The 18991-nt window shown below is 43.1% G+C and overlaps 1 protein-coding gene across 3 annotated transcripts in view; it reads left to right on the top strand.

Annotated features, from left to right (window-relative positions):
• LOC118385223 (protein unc-13 homolog B-like) overlaps positions 1–18991 on the top strand; it is a 111824-nt gene that overhangs the window by 59387 nt on the left and 33446 nt on the right. Inside the window, exons 1-9 of one of the 3 annotated variants that reach the window (XM_052521101.1) lie at positions 5409–5806; positions 11982–14583; positions 14872–14894; positions 15908–15954; positions 16081–16159; positions 17172–17246; positions 17364–17583; positions 18075–18302; positions 18464–18605. In XM_052521101.1, coding sequence (XP_052377061.1) covers positions 12126–14583; positions 14872–14894; positions 15908–15954; positions 16081–16159; positions 17172–17246; positions 17364–17583; positions 18075–18302; positions 18464–18605 — 3272 coding nt within the window. In that variant the 5' untranslated portion in view covers positions 5409–5806; positions 11982–12125. Of the gene's footprint in view, positions 1–25; positions 75–5408; positions 5807–11981; positions 14584–14871; positions 14895–15907; positions 15955–16080; positions 16160–17171; positions 17247–17363; positions 17584–18074; positions 18303–18463; positions 18606–18991 lie in introns of those variants that run through there. The other 2 variants (XM_052521099.1, XM_035772185.2) reach the window with 2 other exon arrangements.

The following is an 18991-nucleotide window of genomic DNA, read 5'->3' as shown; positions in this document are numbered from 1 at the left end:
CTCCCTTTCCCTTCTCTCCATCCAGAATACACTGGTTGAAGGCCATCAACAAAGTCAGGGATCAGCTTCAGGAGGTAGGTTTTTTTTCCCATGTTAATCTTATGTGCCCTTTCCTCTCATGTATTACCATCTAATCATCTTGCCCACTCTACACATTCACAACCACACGTTTATTATCCTGCTGCCCATTTGTATTTTTTCCCTATCTGATTGGTTGAGTTTCACCTCTGGTAGTTCGAAAATCGGCAAACTAAATAGCTTATTCCAAGTATTCATCAAGATGCGTTTACTTACGTGTATGTTTGCTGATTGAGTTAGAATATCAAACAGCGGTTCACTGTTCTTGTTCTTTGAGTTAGATGTGACCCTAGTGGCTCTGCGCTTCAGAGGTGGAAAATTATCATTGATGGATTGTTAACTCAGAAATGAATCACTCTCACATACACCACAAAGGACCTCTCAATTACAGACTCTCCTCTTCTCGTGCTACCTCAGATTTGAGTGTTGAGGATCAGCGTGGCAGATGTGTTGTTGCTTACCCTTACCACCTGGGGGTGGCCCGTCAGGAAGTCCAGGATCCAGTTGCAGAGGGAGGTGTTTAGTCCCAGGGTCCTTAGCTTAATGATGAGCTTTGTGGGCATTATGGTTTTGAACCCTGAGCTCTAGTCAATGAACAGCATTCTCACATAGGTGTTCCTTTTGTCCAGGTGGGAAAGGGCAGTGTGTAGCGTGATTGATATTATGTCATCTGTTGGGGCGGTATGCGAATTGGAGTGGGTCTAGGGTTTCCAGCATGTTGGTCTTGAAGTGAGCCATGACCAGCCTTTCAAAGCACTTCATGGCTACCGACGTGAGTACTATGCGGCGGTAATCATTTAGGCAGGTTACCTTAGTTTTCTTTGTCACAGTGACTATGGTGGTCTGTTTGAAACATATATAGGTATTACAGACTCGGTCAGGGAGAGATGGAAAATATCAGTGAAGACGCTTGCCAGTTTGTCTGTGCATGCTTTGAGTACACGTCCTGTTAATCCGTCTAGCCCGCGGCTTTGTGAATGTTCACCTGTTTAAAGGTCTTGCTTACATCGGCTACGGAGAGTGTGATCATACAGTTGTCCGGAACAGCTGGTGCTCTCATGCATGCTTCAGTGTTGCTTGCCTCAAAACGAGCATAACGGGCATTTAGCTCGTCTTTTAGGCTCACGTCACTGGGCAGCTTGCGGCTGGGTTTCCCTTTGTAGTCTAATATTGTTCAAGCCTTCCCTGCCACATCAGACGAGCGTCAGAGCCGGTGTAGTATGATTCAATCTTAGTCCCATATTTACGCTTTGCCTGTTTGATTGTTTGTCTGAGGGCATACTAGTTGTTTGAGGGCATACTAGTTGTTTATCTACCTTGTCTGCTAAATTACCTAAATGTAAAAATAAACAATTGCAAAGCACACAGGGTATTTTTATTGGCCATGTTTCGGGGGCAGAGCTCATTAGAATAATACCCATCATGCATTAAGTTTTCACTTTACATTTGACATTTTGGTCATTTAGCATACACTCTTATCTCACCATAGTACCATCAGACTTCTGATACCAATGCAGGGTGAAAGTTGGTCACAAAATTGTGAACTGCTATAAAAAAAAAATTGTGTATACAATGATTTTGTATTTTGATAATACAAATTTCAGGTTTCGAAAGTATCTTCTTACAAAATACATTGGATTGTAGAGCAGACCAGTGAAATACAAAATACTAAAAGGTTATTGAAATGTGTATTTTAAATTCAGAAATACTTCCCATCTCTGACTCATTCTCCCTCTGTAGCCACTGCACTAATGGAGTGATGAATTGCGCCTAGGAGAGAGACTGAACAACTAAATGGGAGAGTGAGGGAAAGATGCAGGAATATAGGGAACAAGTGTGCAGGAATATAGGGAACAAGTGTGATGGGAATAAAGAAGTACAGCTACAATGTTTATCACATTGTTATTTTGCGCATTTTGCCGAGCAAATTTAGGCCTTGCTTTATCCTGTGATGCTCACTTTGGGGAGTATAAGGATAGTGAAAATGTTTTGCACATACAGATTTTTTTTTTTAATTGTACAAAATAATTGGATGGACTGGGATATTTGCAGAAAAGTACTGTGAGAAACCATGCTGATTTTACATTGTAGACTCGGCGCTTACTACACAAGTGCATTTGATTGAGTTAAGAGGGCGGAAAAACCTGAATCTCCAAACTGAATAAATCAAAAAAGGAATGACATCTCTGTCAACCTCAATTTATCCTGATTTTCTGTGATGTAGATGGGTTAGGTGGAGCTGCCTTAAAGCTGCAATATGTAACTTTTTGGGTGACTTGACCAAATTCACAGAAATGTGAGTTATAGTTCTGCCTTTCTTATTGAAAGCAAGTCTTAAGAAGTGGAAGATCTGTTCTATGTGCACTATTTCTATGCTCCTGGGTCTTATGTTGTGTTGTTGCACCTTACTTTTGTTGTCGTATACCAGCTTCAAATAGTTGAAAAATACTGTATTTTTGGTTATGGAAAATATATTTCACAGCAGTGTAGATTGTTCAATGATTCTCAACACTACTTGCTTATTTTGTCACACGAACTGAAATTAGGCAAACTATTTTAATTTTAGCCACCAGGAAATGGCAGAGCGATTTCTTGCATAGTGGACCTTTTTTAAGTAGTGATACCGGAGCTCCAAGGCATGCGTCGAAATCGCTAAGCAGTTTACTTCGAAACAGTGTGCCGATACCTGCATCAGAAGCACGTGATCAATGACGTCCGAAGTTTAATTTCGTCAAACAATCACCTGATTGGTTTGGTATTGATTTCGGTAAAAGACAAAAGGCTACTCGGCGCATGCGCTACACCGTGTGGGACGTCATCTATAATAATTTGGCTGCTTTAAATTATTTTGACCAGCATGTGCCACTAGTGTACACTGTGTTGATCAAAGCTGTGAGTAATGAACCTATTTATGACACAATTGACTGGAAAGCATCAATGCTTCTGAAAGCTTTGTTTCTCCATCACTACCTTTTTAAGGTTTATATTGCAAAAGAAAGACTGACGATATCTGACCAATCTGTTGTTCAGAGACTGTTCATATCAGACCTGGGTTCAAATACTATTGCAGGTATTTCAATTACTTTTCAATACATTTCAAAACAAGTATTCAGAACCTTTATTTGAAATGAAAACAAGTCGTTGAATATGGGAATGTATTTGGAAATGCATGCATTTAACCCAGGAATTTGAAATAAGTACTTTCAAATGCAATTTGCTTGATTTAATAACAATTCAAATACTTTGATTCTCCTGTACTTCTGTATATCTTTTAGGCAGTAGTTCTGAAAGTAGTGCTCACAACCCCCAGAAAATAGCGTACTGTCAAATATGTGCATTGCAATCTCGCTCTGAAGTGTGTGCATCTTGCTAGCTGTCACTCAAATGGCAAGGGGCTGAAGATCGTTGGCTAGAACTCTAATTGCTAGGGGGCTGGCCCACATGGAGGGAAATGTAGGGAACATGGCGCAGCACAGCTTCCAGAAAAACGGTTGCTTTCAAATTAGGGATTTTGTAGCTAACTGAGGTAACACGGTAATTCTGTTCATAGATTATGCATGTATGAACTACACATTGACACATTCAGCCCACAGCAGGAGGTTTAAGAAAGATTTTGTAGTCGCCAAAGTTCTGGAGCATGTTTTGAAATAAAAGTACTTGTTTTTGGCTGTGTATTTGGAAATACTCAAATACACATTATTATAATTTTTTTTTAAATACTAAAATACACATGTATTTGAACCCAGGTCTGGTTTATATACAGTATGAGGAATGTGTAGAAGACTAGACGGACTGGTTTCAGCTGTAGCACAGATTGTTGTTTGTAGTCATGCACTCCATTAAACCAATTGATCCGCGGTTAGAAACCAGTGCTTGTCGTAATGAACAGGTTACAGTTATATTAGTGCGGTGTCTTGCGATGCATTCCATTAATTAAGCCATACAGCCTGGTTATGAGGAAGGGGTTGAGACGCAAAGAAAGTTGGCTGAGACGCAAAGAAAGTTCAAGGAGAGGGGCTACAAAAATGATCAGATTATTATTATTATTGCCATTGAGAAAATTCAAAACAAACCGAGACATTACCTTTTTCAAGGTCAGTCTCGCAAAAAGACGCATTCTTGTGTTCTAACTACCCGCTATTCAAAGCGTTCTGAACAAATTAAGGGAATCGTTCACAAACATTGGCACATTCTAAAATCCGATGATAGTCTCGGTAATGTGTTTTCGAACCTTCCCTTGGTCATTTTCTCGCGGGGCAGAAATCTCAGAGATCAGTTGGTACACTCTGATTTACCACCCCAAGATATTCCTGAACAATGTCTATTTGCGCCCCTACTGGATGGAAATTACAAGTGTAATGGCTGTGCTCAATGCAATGGCACTTATAAATGTAGATCCTTCAAACACCCACAAACGGGGAAATTGATCCCAATCAAAGGTGTTATTACGTGCTCCACTAAGGCAGTTATTTATCTTATAACTTGTCCTTGTGGTAAAAATTATGTGGGTAAAACAAATCGCAAATTAAAAGTACGTATCTCAGAGCATCGTAGCACCATTGGGTGCAAAAACTTGACTTACCCAGTTGCGGCCCACTTTTTGGAGGCAGGCCACTCGACTTCGTCTCTGCGTTATATTGGCATCGAACATGTCACCCTCCCTAGGAGAGGGGATGACCTTGATAATTTATTGTTAAAACGAGAGGCTGCCTGGATCTTTAACTTAAATACCGTTGCTCCCTTCAGTCTCAACATAGACTTTGATCTGAAGCCATGCTTGGGATTTTTGTTACTTTGCCATTGTAATTGTTTGTAAGCTTGTGTAGTCTAAAATCAATCTATGATCGTATATGCTATCCATTTGTTGTTTGTATGCTGTTCATTGTATGCTATTTTAATATTTGAGAATTAACCAATGATATTAGGCCACTCTTGGCCATGATTACAGACACATGTGTCTTTTGACACTATATTGACGAGTCATTCCGCAGTGTTTGTGATTATACCCTGATGAAGACAGCTTGGCTGTCGAAACATTGGTAATTCAATTTTTGCATCTGAGCTCCTAGAGTGTGCGACTCTTTTATTTTCAAGTTTTTTTACTCGCCTAAGTAGGTGTGCGTTTATTTTTCTTCTAGATTATGAGGAAGGTGTTGGCATGGTGCTGTGTTCCATTATACTGATTGCTATAGGGCCGGTATAAGGGTCAAATGGAAAGAGAGTGAGGACAGCAGGATGGTACAGATAGAGGTGGAGAGAGAGGGGGGATATGGAGAGAGGGAGACTGAGAGCTGGCATTTTCACAGCTTCAGATTAGCTTTGTACTGGAATACATCGCCAGAGGACAGAGAGAAAGGGGATGGAACGAGAGAGGGAATGCACGAAGAGCGGGAGGGAGGGGTACTTAACTGGGACTGAACTGTCATGTGAGCCTAGACTCCTCGCGCTTGCCCTTCCTGGGTTTGTACATCTGGAATGAGAGAGTCAACACTTCTCCTGCGTCTGTCAATCTGGGTGAAGACGAGCAGTCCAATGTGCTTTGAATGTAGCTCATGGAATTATAAGCACCTGGGGATATTTAACAAAAGGGGGAAAAATTACTTTTAAGATTTGGCGCTTGTCTTCTATTGAGTGGTTTTCCACATGGAGTCAACGGTCCCCACTAAGTGACTTCTCCCGCCTTCACAGATTCTTCCAGTATACTATTACCTTTTTCTGCCTTCATGAGGTAAGGTTTATTGAATTTTTTGCATCTTTAGAAATGGCATTATTGCATAAAGTTTGCATTTAATATTGCACTACATAAACTTAAGAGAATGTTTGCTCTCGACTATTCTGACTTTTATTCATGAAATGTATGGCTAATAGAAAAATGTTTCCATAACAATGAATAATATTGTGCAGACTTGGGTTCAAATTATGTGTATTAAATTATCTGGTATTTAAAATACTTTTTCTTTGTATTTGAGTATTTTCAAATACACAGTCCAAAACAAGTACTTTTATTTTAGTATAGAATGGTTATTTGTAAAAATCAAATAGTCTACCAAATTGCATTTGAGAGTATTTTCAAATAATTATTTAAAATTGAATTGTCAAATACTTATTGATAATTATATTTTCAAATAACTGGGTTAAATGCTTGAGAGTGTATCTGAGTATTTTAAAATACTTTCCAAGTGTTTTTCCAAATTCATAAAATAATTCAACTACTTGTCTTTTCAAATGAAATATATCTGTACTTTCTTCTAATTTGTACTGAAAAAAATGTTAACGCAACAATTTCGGAGATTTGACTGATTTACACTTCATAAAAGGAAATCAGTCAATTTAAATGAATTAATTAGGCCTTAATCTATGGATTTCCCATGACTAGGCAGGGGCGCAGCCATGGATGGGCCTGGGAGGTCATAGGTCCACCCACTGGGGAGCCAGGCCCAGCCAATTAGAATGAGTTTTCCCCACTGAAGGGCTTTATTACAGAAATAAGTTAAATAAGCTTTTTGTGCTTATAGAAGGTTTCCGGGATCTTTTATTTCAGCTCATGAAAAATGGGACCAACACTTTACATGTTGCATTTATATTTGTGTTCAGTATATGTGAAAGTAATGTAGGTATTTGAACAAGTATTTGAATCCAGGTTTGATATTGTGATATAGTCCAATATAATTATGACAATGACAACGTTGCTCCTGTTGCATGAATAGGAATAGAATGAGCGGCCAATTGATCAGTTGAACATGAGCAAACCAAGCCAGACTTTTTTTCTAGGCCACAGAACATGAAGGAAAGAGAGAAAAGACATTGCTCTGGGGCACTCCAGTGACTCAGTCAGAGTTACCCAGACATAACACCCTCTCCGTGGTCTGGACAGCTTACTGCTGAGGCTGAGCCACTGGCCATTCAGATTATATGGGCTGCTGGCTGCATACATTAAATGGGCCAGGAGTTGTCTTCAGGAGCCCAGCTAAGAACTGCTGTGAGAGTGATTGATGTCTAAATCACATTTTAGATAAACAATGTGTATTTTACCTGGGAATGTCTGTTCATTTTGTCCCTGTTTATTTCCAGATTGTCTTAGTTGGGGCGGCAGCGTAGCCTAGTGGTTAGAGCGTTGGAGCATTGGAGCCTCTGAACAAGGCAGTTAACCCACTGTTCCTCGGCCGTCATTGAAAATAATAATTTGTTCTTAACTGACTTGCCTAGTTAAATAAAGGTACAAATAAAAAGATAGCTAATGGATTATGACATGAAATGGCAAGAAAAAGCAATTTAAATGGAAAGTCAATGTCCACCATGAGGATATCTGATTCCAAAAAGTATTTTAAACCTCTCCTGTACTTATATTGCTAATAATATTATTGGCTTGATATGTGATTCCTGACAGTCCTGGGCAGCTTTTATAAATGTGCATCACTAACAACAGCACCGTTGGTCTGGCAGCTAGCTGTCTTAGTGCTATTCATGATTATGCCTTCCCGTCAACTGTGCTCTTATCATGCTAATGCACACCTCCAGTACTTGAGTGGTATTGGACAGAGGTTAAACTTCTGGTGGAGGAGAGGGTTACGAATGTTTCCCACCAGGGAGTCCTGTGCGCAAGCTGGAGATGGACTTTAACACCTCTCATGCTTTTACATCTTCTTAGTTGTTCCTTCTTAACAGCCATAGAATTACTCCCCTATCAATTCAGATGGGAGCAAAGTCATTATTGCAGTACTTTTATGTTATAATGTGTTAGATTTGAAACGTTTATGTCTATTATAGTACTGGGGCTATAGAATAAATACATTTGCTTCATAGGTTGGCATGGAAACATTGACCTTGTTTGCCCCAGCCAAGGTGAATTTGTCCGATCATTTGGGATGGTTTCTACTCTGACTATGCATTTCTATTAAGTTCGAAACATAACGTGGTATAGAAATTCTATCCACATCCATCACTGTTTATTACAAACGTTAGGCCATCTGCCATAACAAATGCCAATGCTCTATCTATCTGCTGTTTCACAGTCACAGTGGAGCCAATGTCTCCCTGAATCCATTTGAGTGAGTAACAACAGACAGAGGCAGTCGTGGAATTTCAATGAATTCCAATGATGGCTGGCATCTCTTGTTGTAGAGTAATCAACATTAGCTGCGCTCAACACAAGACCCTCTCTACATTACGAGTAAATATATTCCCCTTGGTACGGTCGATTACTTTTAACATGCTGCTGCTCCACAAGGGTGCTGTAACGCAAATGTCACGACTCACCACAGATCTCTTCAACGAACAGAAAATAGACTGATAGAGACAATCACTTTTGTTAGTGACTGAATGTATTAAATGTCCAATGCAGCCATTATTATCTCAATATCAAATCATTTCTGGCTAACGATTCACTACCTTACTGTGATTGTTTTCAATTAAATGGCCAACAATAAACAAAAATTGCTTCTTAGCAAAGAGCAATTTCTCAATCAAGAATTTTGCTAGCACTGTCTGGGAGAGGTCTGAGTGGGGAGGGGAAAACTGAAAACTAGCTGTTATTGGCAGAGAGGTTTGGAACTCTCTTATCAGTCTATTAACTAATTTACTGCATGGTAATGTTACCATGGAAAGGCCAAAGCTCCATCCCACCAAAACGGACAGAGTGTTCAGGTGGTCTTTTCAAACAGCTCAGACTAAAAGGGCATTATCATAATCTTTACAATTTCACAGCATTATTCCAACCTCATAGTGTGGAAATATATATAAAACACAGAATAATCATGTTTTTGACTGCACTTGCCCTTCAATGACTTATGGCAATATGTTTTATCTCATTGGTCATTTTCATGTTTGGTATGTACAGTGGGGCAAAAAAGTATTTAGTCAGCCACCAATTGTGCAAGTTCTCCCACTTAAAAAGATGAGAGGCCTGTAATTTTCATCATAGGTACACTTCAACTATGGCAGACAAAATGCGGAAAGAAAATCCTGAAAATCACATTGTAGGATTTTTAATGAATTTATTTGCAAATGATGCTGGAAAATAAGTATTTGGTCAAAAACAAAAGTTTATCTCAATACTTTGTTATATACCCTTTGTTGGCAATGACAGAGGTCAAACGTTTTCTGTAAATTTTCACACACTGTTGCTGGTATTTTGGGCCATTCCTCCATGCAGATCTCCTCTAGAGCAGTGATGTTTTGGGGTTGTTGCTGGGCAACACGGACTTTCAACTCCTTCCAAAGATTTTCTATGGGGTTGAGATCTGGAGACTGGCTAGGCCACTCCAGGACCTTGAAATGCTTCGTACGAAGCCACTCCTTCGTTGCCCGGGCGGTGTGTTTGGGATCATCTTCATTGCCCTTGCTGATGGAAGGAGGTTTTCACTCAATCTCACGATACATGGCCCCATTCATTCTTTCCTTTAGACGGATCAGTCGTCCTGGCCCCTTTGCAGAAAAACAGCCCCAAAGCATGATGTTTCCACCCCCATGCTTCACAGTAGGTATGGTGTTCTTTGGATGCAACTCAGCATTCTTTGTCCTCCAAACACAACGAGTTGAGTTTTTACCAAAAAGTTCTATTTTGGTTTTATCTGACCATATGACATTCTCCCAATCTTCTTCTGGATCATCCAAATGCTCTCTAGCAAACTTCAGATGGGCCTGGACATGTACTGGCTTAAGCAGGGGGACACGTCTGGCACTGTAGGATTTGAGTCCCTGGCGGTGTAGTGTGTTACTGATGGTAGGCTTTGTTACTTTGGTCCCAGCTCTCTGCAGGTCATTCACTAGGTCCCCCTGTGTGGTTCTGGGATTTTTTGCTCACTGTTCTTGTGATCATTTTGACCCCACGGGGTGAGATCTTGCGTGGAGCCCCAGATTGAGGGAGATTATCAGTGGTCTTGTATGTCTTCCATTTCCTAATAATTGCTCCCACAGTTGATTTCTTCAAACCAAGCTGCTTACCTATTGCAGATTCAGTCTTCCTAGCCTGGTGCAGGTCTACACTTTTGTTTCTGGTGTCCTTTGACAGCTCTTTGGTCTTGGCCATAGTGGAGTTTGGGGTGTGACTGTTTTAGGTTGTGGACAGGTGTCTTTTATACTGATAACAATTTCAAACAGGTGCCATTAATACAGGTAACGAGTGGAGGACAGAGGAGCCTCTTAAAGAAGAAATTACAGGTCTGTCATTTTGTCTGTCAGAGCCAGAAATCTTCTTGTTTGTAGGTGACCAAACATTTACTTTAAGTCATTTAGCAGACGCTCTTCCACCATAATTTGCAAATAAATGGAACCTACAATGTGATTTTTCTGGGGGTGGGGGTGATTTTTTTCTCATTTTGTCTGTCATAGTTGAAGTTTGTTCCACCTATGATAAAAATTTTGACAGGCTGTACTCTCTCATATTTTTAAGTGGGAGACCTTGCACAATTTTGGCTGACTGGAAATACTTTTTTTTTTGCCGCACTGTATCTAGTTATAAGCATCAGAAACGCCAGTCCAGTTAGACCTTGGTGAAAACTGCCTGAAAAGCTGATGGGGGGAAAAAGTTCAGCTAACCCTGTGCTCTGTCTGAAACAGACTTCTCGGTCTGGGCAAATGGCCACAGAAGCACACAGAAAGATGGTGGTTAAACGGACCAGTCTGTCTGTCACTGTCTGACGCAGAGAGGTTGGTGGGTTGGTGCTTAACAGCATAATGCTACACAGCAAGTGCATAGGGTTGGGCTGCTCCTGCCTGAGCTGTCGTCCAACACCCAGGATCAGTGGGGATAAGAGGCAGATGAATAGGTTAAGCCCAGCAAATAATCCTTGAGTGTTAGTTTCGCTGTTGCATAAGTGCATACTAACTTATTGTCTCACTACAGTGTAGATAAAATCATGGATTTCCATGCACAGGTATATGCCTTGATTTTAAATTACATGCATCTTTCTACAATACCTTGCATATATTGAAGTACTAGTCACTCAAGTCCGATAGTATGGTCATGTCACCCAACAGATTCCCTAGTTATCCCTGTGTCACTCAACCAGACCACACACTGTGTCTAGCAGGGGGAGGGGTCACAGCTATCTACCTCCTCTATTGCAGCTGGTGTGTGCACAATAATGACACTGACTTGGAGGATAGAATTGAGCCGTCAGTTAAGTACAAGTCTTCTGATCACGTCCTAATTATAGAGTTTAGGCCAGCTGTATGGTCTGATCATTTCCCTGATCCTTCCTTCTCTGTGAGTGAAGAGAGCGGGTGAGTGGCCAACCCACTGATATACAGAGCACTGGCCTGACTCACAATGACCCCCAATATCAATGTGTTTTTTTAATCACAATTCCACACTCTGCTTTGCCTCCATAGTCTATCTCTCTGGCGTTGCAGAGATTAAAGCCCTCTACTCCCACTCTCCCATGCCTGAGTGTCTGTGTGTGTTGTCTGTGTGTTTTTATAGAATTATGCCTGCAATGTATATAGGAATGCATTGGCATGAGCTAGTAAGATGGTTATGTGGGTTGTTTGCAAACCAAATCGAAGCTAAAAATACATTTTCAGTCATCCATTGCAATTAAAGTCTTGGCTATCTTGGCTATAGAGCCACTTATTTACTTTGTTTTTTCATCATGATCTCACAAGCCATTATAGCAGCAGGAATATGTTCTTGTTTTTCTCTCTCTCTGCTTTCTGGTCTGTTGGACTGAAAAATTAGAATAATGGCAAGCTCTCAAAATGAAGATGTGGAATTATGCAAATGTGTATAAATTGTATTGATTCTCTGAGGGGTTTGTGTGCTGTATGCCAATGACTGAAATGTAAAGGATGAAATGGCTTAGAAGAATGCATAAGGGAAGGTTCATGTTGATAGAAAACAAGCATTTCCCCCCCCAAAAAAATTTTTTGCATGTGATTTATCTTTGTCTTCTCTGTCTCGCCAGTCATGAACAAGGCCCTGTAAGCAGATCAGTCTCTTCTATATCATCAAGATGTTGTGTGGTCACACAGAGATTCAATCCTAAGGGTGCTGGTCGGCCTCTGAGGACGGAGACCAGTGAAGCCAGGTCCCCATACAGTCCTCAGGGATGTTCTCTAGGGGTCACGAGAGGGGTGTCAGTGGAGGAGATGAACCAAAAGGGACAGAGCCACCTCGGAGTCCACACAAGTGGTCCAAGAGGAGGGAGCTGGGGGGGAGGGAGAGGACTCAGAGCCCCAAGGTGAGTCGCAGCGTGCAGAGGAAGCTCCAGAAGTACCTGCAGGGATCGGAGGGTCCTGTGGAGCCCTCCATCCACCAGTCCCAGGACCAGCACATCCCTGTGGAGATGCAGCAGGACATGTTCATCTGTGGCCTGCAGAGAAACCCCTCCAGTGGGGAATTCCCTGGACTCCACTCCTGCCTGCACAACTGCCGCAGTCACACAGTGACACTAAACCCACCTGTGGCTGGGGAGATGGAGCTGAACAGGGAGGGCTTCATCAACGCCCCCTGTACTGTACACACTAACGACCCCACCACTAGTCTCCCCACCTCTCCCTCTGGAGAGAACAGCAGCTCTGAATGTCAGGATGGGATCGGGGTTGTGGGGGACACACACAGGCCTTCTCCTAGTGAAGGGAAAGAAGAAGAAGAGGAGACAGATGAGGAGGGAGAAAAAGGCACCAGTGACATCGTCGAGCACATATTGAAAGAACTGCGAGGGATCAACAAGATCCAGGAGGAAATATCAGACCTGCGGCATTACCTAACCTCTGTGAGGGGCTCTGTGGACGAGGTCTCCTGCTGTGTGGATACAGTGCTGAATGAGATAGGGGAGCTCTGTTCCTATGGAGCCTCAGCACCAGGACCCCAGACCCAGCTCTATCCTCAGACACCTCAGAGGCTCAGCGTCAGACGTGGCAGCCTGGGCAGGCAAAATGCAGTCACAGCTTTCCACAGGAGGGACACCAGTCCTTTACTGGAGCGCCGGCACAAGTCTTGGGACATAGACCCAGTGATGATGATGCCACCCCAGGGGTCACCTAAGAGATGGAGGGAAAGGTTACCTCCTTTCCAACCTGAACTACCCGACCAGGAGAACTCAGACCATAGCTCAGATGTGCCCTGTTCAGGGTCCAGCCTCTCCAACCTGGAGAGGGGGTATGCCAATGATTGCACCAGCTCCCTGTCCTCTGGCCAAAGCTCCAACACTCTGGACCGGGACACCAGGTATCGCTCTGGTAAGGCCGGGGTGTGGCAGAGCGGTTGGGCATCGGCGGACATGCAGCGTAGTGTGAGTGGTGATGGGGGGTGGAGTTGGGAGAACGGATGGAGCGAAGAGGACGTCTGCTCCTGTCTGAACAGTGGAGAGGAGGTGGAGGACCACTGTGGAGGGCCTGGTGGCTGGGCCAGGTACACCACAGGAGAGACCAGCAGCACCCCAGGCCAGTCCTCCAACAGCAGCTCAGAGCACCTGTCCCTGCTGTTCAGCTGCCACAAAAATTCCCCCTCCAGCTCGTCCAGTGTAGTGGACTGGCGGCCGCCCAGACAGCAGGGCAGCAATGGACACTTGGAGTGTGACTGTTCAGCCAACTGCCCATACTCCCGGAGCTCCGGCTACCACACTGTAGACGCCTACGCTGATGATGTGGGGAGCTGTGGGCCGTCCAGGAGCATAAGTCACTCTACTGTGCTGCTCACAGACTGTGATGATGGCTACCTGGAGCCGCACTCTTCCTGTGACCACCGTCCATCCTCATTTGATGCCCTGGACATGGGATCTGCTAGGAACCTTGACAGGGAGTGGACTGAACAGTCTGTCCCAGGAGATGATGCAGGAGAGTGGGAGTCAGAGCACCTGCCTAGCCCTGAGCCTGAGAAGACCCAGCCCCTCAATGCGGGATTTGATGCGAAGAGCATTGAGAAGGCTGTGCTCAATTTCAGGTCAGCTCTGAAAGGGGCTCTGAGGAAGCTGGAGGGGTCCAGCCTGGAGCATGGTAGAGATGACAGTGAGTCTGAAGCAGCTCCCTCTCCTGTCAGACCCTGCTCCCCTGAACCTCCTGAGGGAGAGATCACTCTGCCAACTGATCACGTCCACTCTGGGTCTCCACTGGAAGAATTCAGTGAGGCCTCAGTGTATGCGGACTGCAGCCCAGCCCAAGAGAACCTGCTGCTCTCCCTACAAGCAGCATCCACAAAGCAAAGTACTCACTCCCCCTGCACCCCTACTGAATATCACTCCATGGAGCATTTAGAGAGCCAAGAAGCGTATCAGACTGATGGAGAACTGTCCAACCCAGAGCTGACACCAGACCACAGTCCTCCTGGAGGGGCTGGGCATAGCCCAGGAGAGTCTAACCTCAGCCCAAGGGGGATAGGGTTAAGTCCAATAGGAGAGGACCATGATGGAGCTGATCAGGATGAGTTTAGTGAACAGGATGTTGTCAGCCCTAAGGAACGCCTTGCTAATCTGCAGCGCATCCTAAAAGAAAAGAGACAGAGACGCAAACTCTTCAAATCTTCCCAAGGATCCCAGTCCACTTTCTCTGAGGATGAGCTCAATCCAGGTAGCTGTGCACTACGGTATTTGCAAGCCCAGCAAAAAATAAGTAATCTAACACTCGTATTCCTTATGTACCTAGACTTTGACAGATTTTCTCTGACTGCATTAGCCCATGATTTATATTAATGAACGTAGCATTACACGATTATGATTGATCCTGCCACCTTGGGTTAAAAATTACCACTATTGATTGCTAGTGTAGTTGATCTGGTTATTTGATGTTCTTTTCTTAGCTATTTATATCCATGAACCCTAATGTTTTCTTTTTTTCGTGGATTTTTCTTCCTTCCAGACGGCAGCAGGGAAGATGACCAGGTTACTCTCATGCTTTTTAAATTAGCTCCCTTTTTAGTTATGTTTTGTTGTTTTCATTCACACAGATATATTTTGAGTTTTGATGTGACTGTTGCATTTGCCGTTGGGTGTTTTCATATCCTATGCACTGTCCCCATGTTTTCCTTTAGCGGAGGTGTTTAACAGCTTCTCATTTATTGTTGAGGTTTGCTCCTAATGAATGCATTTTCAAATGGCTTTACGATTATGTTTTGATTGAAATAAAATAACCTATTATTTCTGTCATTCAAAATCTGAAAAGGGTAAAATAACGATGTTCTTGGCAGCATCAGATCAGTAGAAACACTGTTGTGAAGTTGTTTTGTAGATGCCATATTCTGAGCACCAGCTCAGAACTGTTTCAAACGCTGTCAGAACCTCCTAGTACTAGGAGAGGGAGAGGAGCCCTAGAGAGCCCAGCTACCCAACTCTAGCCCCATACATCTGAGAGGAGGAGGTGCTCAGGAGCTGATGAAACACTTTACCACAGAGGAAGAGAGATGAAATACGTCTGTCGTTTTTTTTCCCATGTTATTGCACAACTCCAAAAAGGTTCTCTGAAGTACCCCCCCACCCCCCAAAGTTCTCCCAGTTGTACTTTGAACATCTGCGCAACAAAACAAGTTGTTCCTTGTTTTATTTGCATCTGTACATTGTTAGTGATATCAAACAGAAAACTGGTCATTTAATGTGTTCATCTCTTTCCCGCTCTCATTTTACAAGTACCTCCCTTAGGCTACTGATTTATATATTGTTCTTCTATTTTCGGCGTTTCAGTTTGCCAACAATCATTAGATGCCATGTATGGATCAAATGTGTAAAATGATGTTCTGAATGTGTTCTGTTCTGCATGTACCATCGAAGAGGTGAAACTCAACCATCTGTGTGTCTTTCCATTCTCTATCCTCTGTGTACATTTTTAACCTATAAGATGAAGTCTTTTACTGTGGTCTAAGAGCTGAATCTGAAAACCTATTGTGTTTTAAATCTTGCAGGGACAAGATGATGAACCCAACTCCAGACAAGCTTGGATCAAGCCAGGGTATACGATGACACCCAAATCATTTCTGTTGATTTAGATTTGCCATGCTTTTTTAATGTGTTGGAAAGAAGTAATGCATCTGTTTCTGTATGAGGACAAGCATATCATTTTGTTCCGTGTCCACAGCGGTGGAAGTGGTTTGTTTGGGATTGACAGCATGCCAGACCTTCGTAAGAGGAAGCCTATACCCCTGGTCAGCGATGTGGTAAGTGTTGCCTCCCATCCTTGTCACTGCTTAAAATCTCAGTGCTGTTCTATCTGTCAGTACATGTTTCTCTATCCTGTAATACCAGCACAAGAGAAGCATCTTGATAATTAAGGATTACATTTATTATTTCAATGTTTGCTTAAGTCGATCTGTTAAAAAAAAAAAAGTGATCGCATGAGGAATCACCAAGATATCACCCAATGAGGCCACATGTGAAACCAGTCTTATAATCTCTCTCTCCCCCTCTCTTAAACCTTTAATTATCAACTTGCTTGAATGCAATCATTTTCCTTGGTCAGGCGATGGTAAGTGGAAATAACCCAATTGCCCCTCCCATTTGTAATCAGAAATGTAAAGGAAAAACTGTATATATCAAGTAGGACAAATTGCACTGCTTGTGCAAAGAAATTGTACAGTATGCAGCTGTCCTGCAAAAAAATGTGTACTAATGCGCAACAAGGGTTTTACGGTGCAAATAAGTAACCATATGTCACCGTGCAACTGCACTGTGGTGTTCCTACTTGATATAATAACTTAAAACAATATTCCCTTCCTCTTATTCTACCTCTACCCCTTCATTCATATGATTGATTTTATTTCTGTTGGGGTTTAATTCTCCACCCTTACATGCTGAACCATGAACATACCATCACTACCAGGGTTTTAACCCAAGCCACCATTGGTAACACACGCACCTGGGTTAAGTGTCTGTTTCTTCGACTGGTCAGTGATGGTTCAGTTCTGCCCATGTCGTCACCTCTTATATGACCTGTTGTAACAATCCTTACATGAGTTTTTTCCTTCATCCACTTTGGTTTGGTTGGGGTGTTGAAGCTCTATGGGCCTTTGGATGACTCACCTGGGTAGTACACTCCCTGGGTAAAGGGCCGAACAACTCGTTTAAAATGTATTCCAACACTTACAATACTACACCAACCGTTTGGGGTTAGTTGAAGGGTTGTTGGTGTGTTACCATGGCAACTAACACTATTTTCCCCTGTCATCCAAGTCACTGGTCCAGGCCAGGAAGGCTGGAATCACCTCTTCCATGGCCGCACGCTCCTCCGTCAAAGACGAGGAGCTGGTGAGAACATCATGGGATACATATTACTCTACTGAGATAATCAAGACTCTTTTTCAAAACTCACCAATGTCATATCTCAGTATCCTCACTCTCTGCTCTCTCCTCTCCCCTCTGTAGAAGAACCACGTTTATAAGAAGACCTTACAGGCTCTGATTTACCCCATCTCCTGCACCACGCCCCATAACTTTGAGGTGTGGACGGCCACGACACCCACCTACTGCTATGAGTGTGAGGGGCTGCTGTGGGGCATCGCCCGCCAGGGCATGAGGTGCTCCGAATGCGGGGTCAAGTGTCACGAGAAGTGCCAGGAGCTACTGAATGCTGACTGCCTGCAGCGTAAGTACAGCACAGTGGAAGTTGGACTAAGAGGAGGTTTGTTTAAGATCCTTTCGCGATGACTGAGCTTAGTTGCCTAATGCAGGCAATCACATGATTGACAGTGTATGAAATGTAAATGTCCATTTGTAATGGATTTGTACTTTACAATTTTTCTTCTGATTGACAAGGTTGACACTTTTTTCCAGAATTTGTCTACAGAGTTTCTGGCTCAAACTTTCCTGTTAAATTACTTTTGCTTCATCTCCATCCCAGAATACAGCTGTCAGTTATATGTAAAGTCCTGTGTGATTATGGTGTACCATCATTGGTTATGATTGATGTTTCAGTGAAGACATAATTATACATCCACCTGATTTTGGACCGGAAAATAAATGGCTTTAAACAACTGGATACATATAAACAGATGTGCCAATTTACATTACAATATTCACACACGGTGCCAAAAATACAGCCCGTTTACTTTAAGTGTGTGGTTTCTGATTTTCTAGGTGCTGCGGAGAAGAGTTCAAAGCATGGGGCTGAGGATCGTACCCAGAACATCATCATGGCCATGAAGGACCGCATGAAGATCAGGGAGAGGAACAAGCCGGAGATCTTTGACGTGATCCGGGATGTGTTTGTCGTCAGCAAGGCGATCCACGCTCAGCAGATGAAGACCATCAAACAGAGTGTACTGGACGGAACCTCCAAGTGGTCGGCCAAGATCACCATCACAGGTGCACAGACACAGGGAGTAATGTCATGGCACTAGTGGTCATGTTCCACAAACTGTTCTGTTCTACTGTAAATAGTCTCTTTCTCTTCCCATCTGACTTTGTCAATGTCTCTCTATTGATATCAACCTGCCTCCTGTCCCATGTGATCTGCCTGTCTGCAGTGCTGTGTGCCCAGGGACTGCAGGCCAAAGATAAGACGGGTTCCAGCGACCCCTATGTCACGGTCCAGGTGGGAAAGACCAAGAAGAGGACCAAGACCATCTACGGTAACCTCAACCCTGTCTGGGAGGAGAACTTCCACTTGTGAGTCTATTTAACCTAGCCCTGTTAATGTCTGGGATCTTGTGTGTAGTCTGTAGTATTCTCTTGTAAAACGGTGGGTCCCTGTTCGTAGTAAAGTGGGTCCATGTCTCTAGTAAAGTGGGTCCCTGTGCGTAGTAAAGTGGGTCCCTGTGCGTAGTAAAGTGGGTCCCTGTGCGTAGTAAAGTGGGTCCCTGTGCGTAGTAAAGTGGGTCCCTGTGCGTAGTAAAGTGGGTCCCTGTGCGTAGTAAAGTGGGTTTCTATGTGTAAGCAGGTCATGGCATGAGTAAGCCTCAGGCTGTCTAGGTTTCCTCACCCAAATGCGTGTGTGGTCTTAAGAACCCACGTCCTAATTGTCACACGCTGTCTGGAGCCTTCTGACATTGTCA

The sequence above is a fragment of the Oncorhynchus keta genome, chromosome 6 (assembly GCF_023373465.1).
Source record: "Oncorhynchus keta strain PuntledgeMale-10-30-2019 chromosome 6, Oket_V2, whole genome shotgun sequence".
Lineage (NCBI taxonomy): Eukaryota > Metazoa > Chordata > Actinopteri > Salmoniformes > Salmonidae > Oncorhynchus > Oncorhynchus keta.
This window is presented reverse-complemented; position numbering and strand designations above follow the sequence as displayed.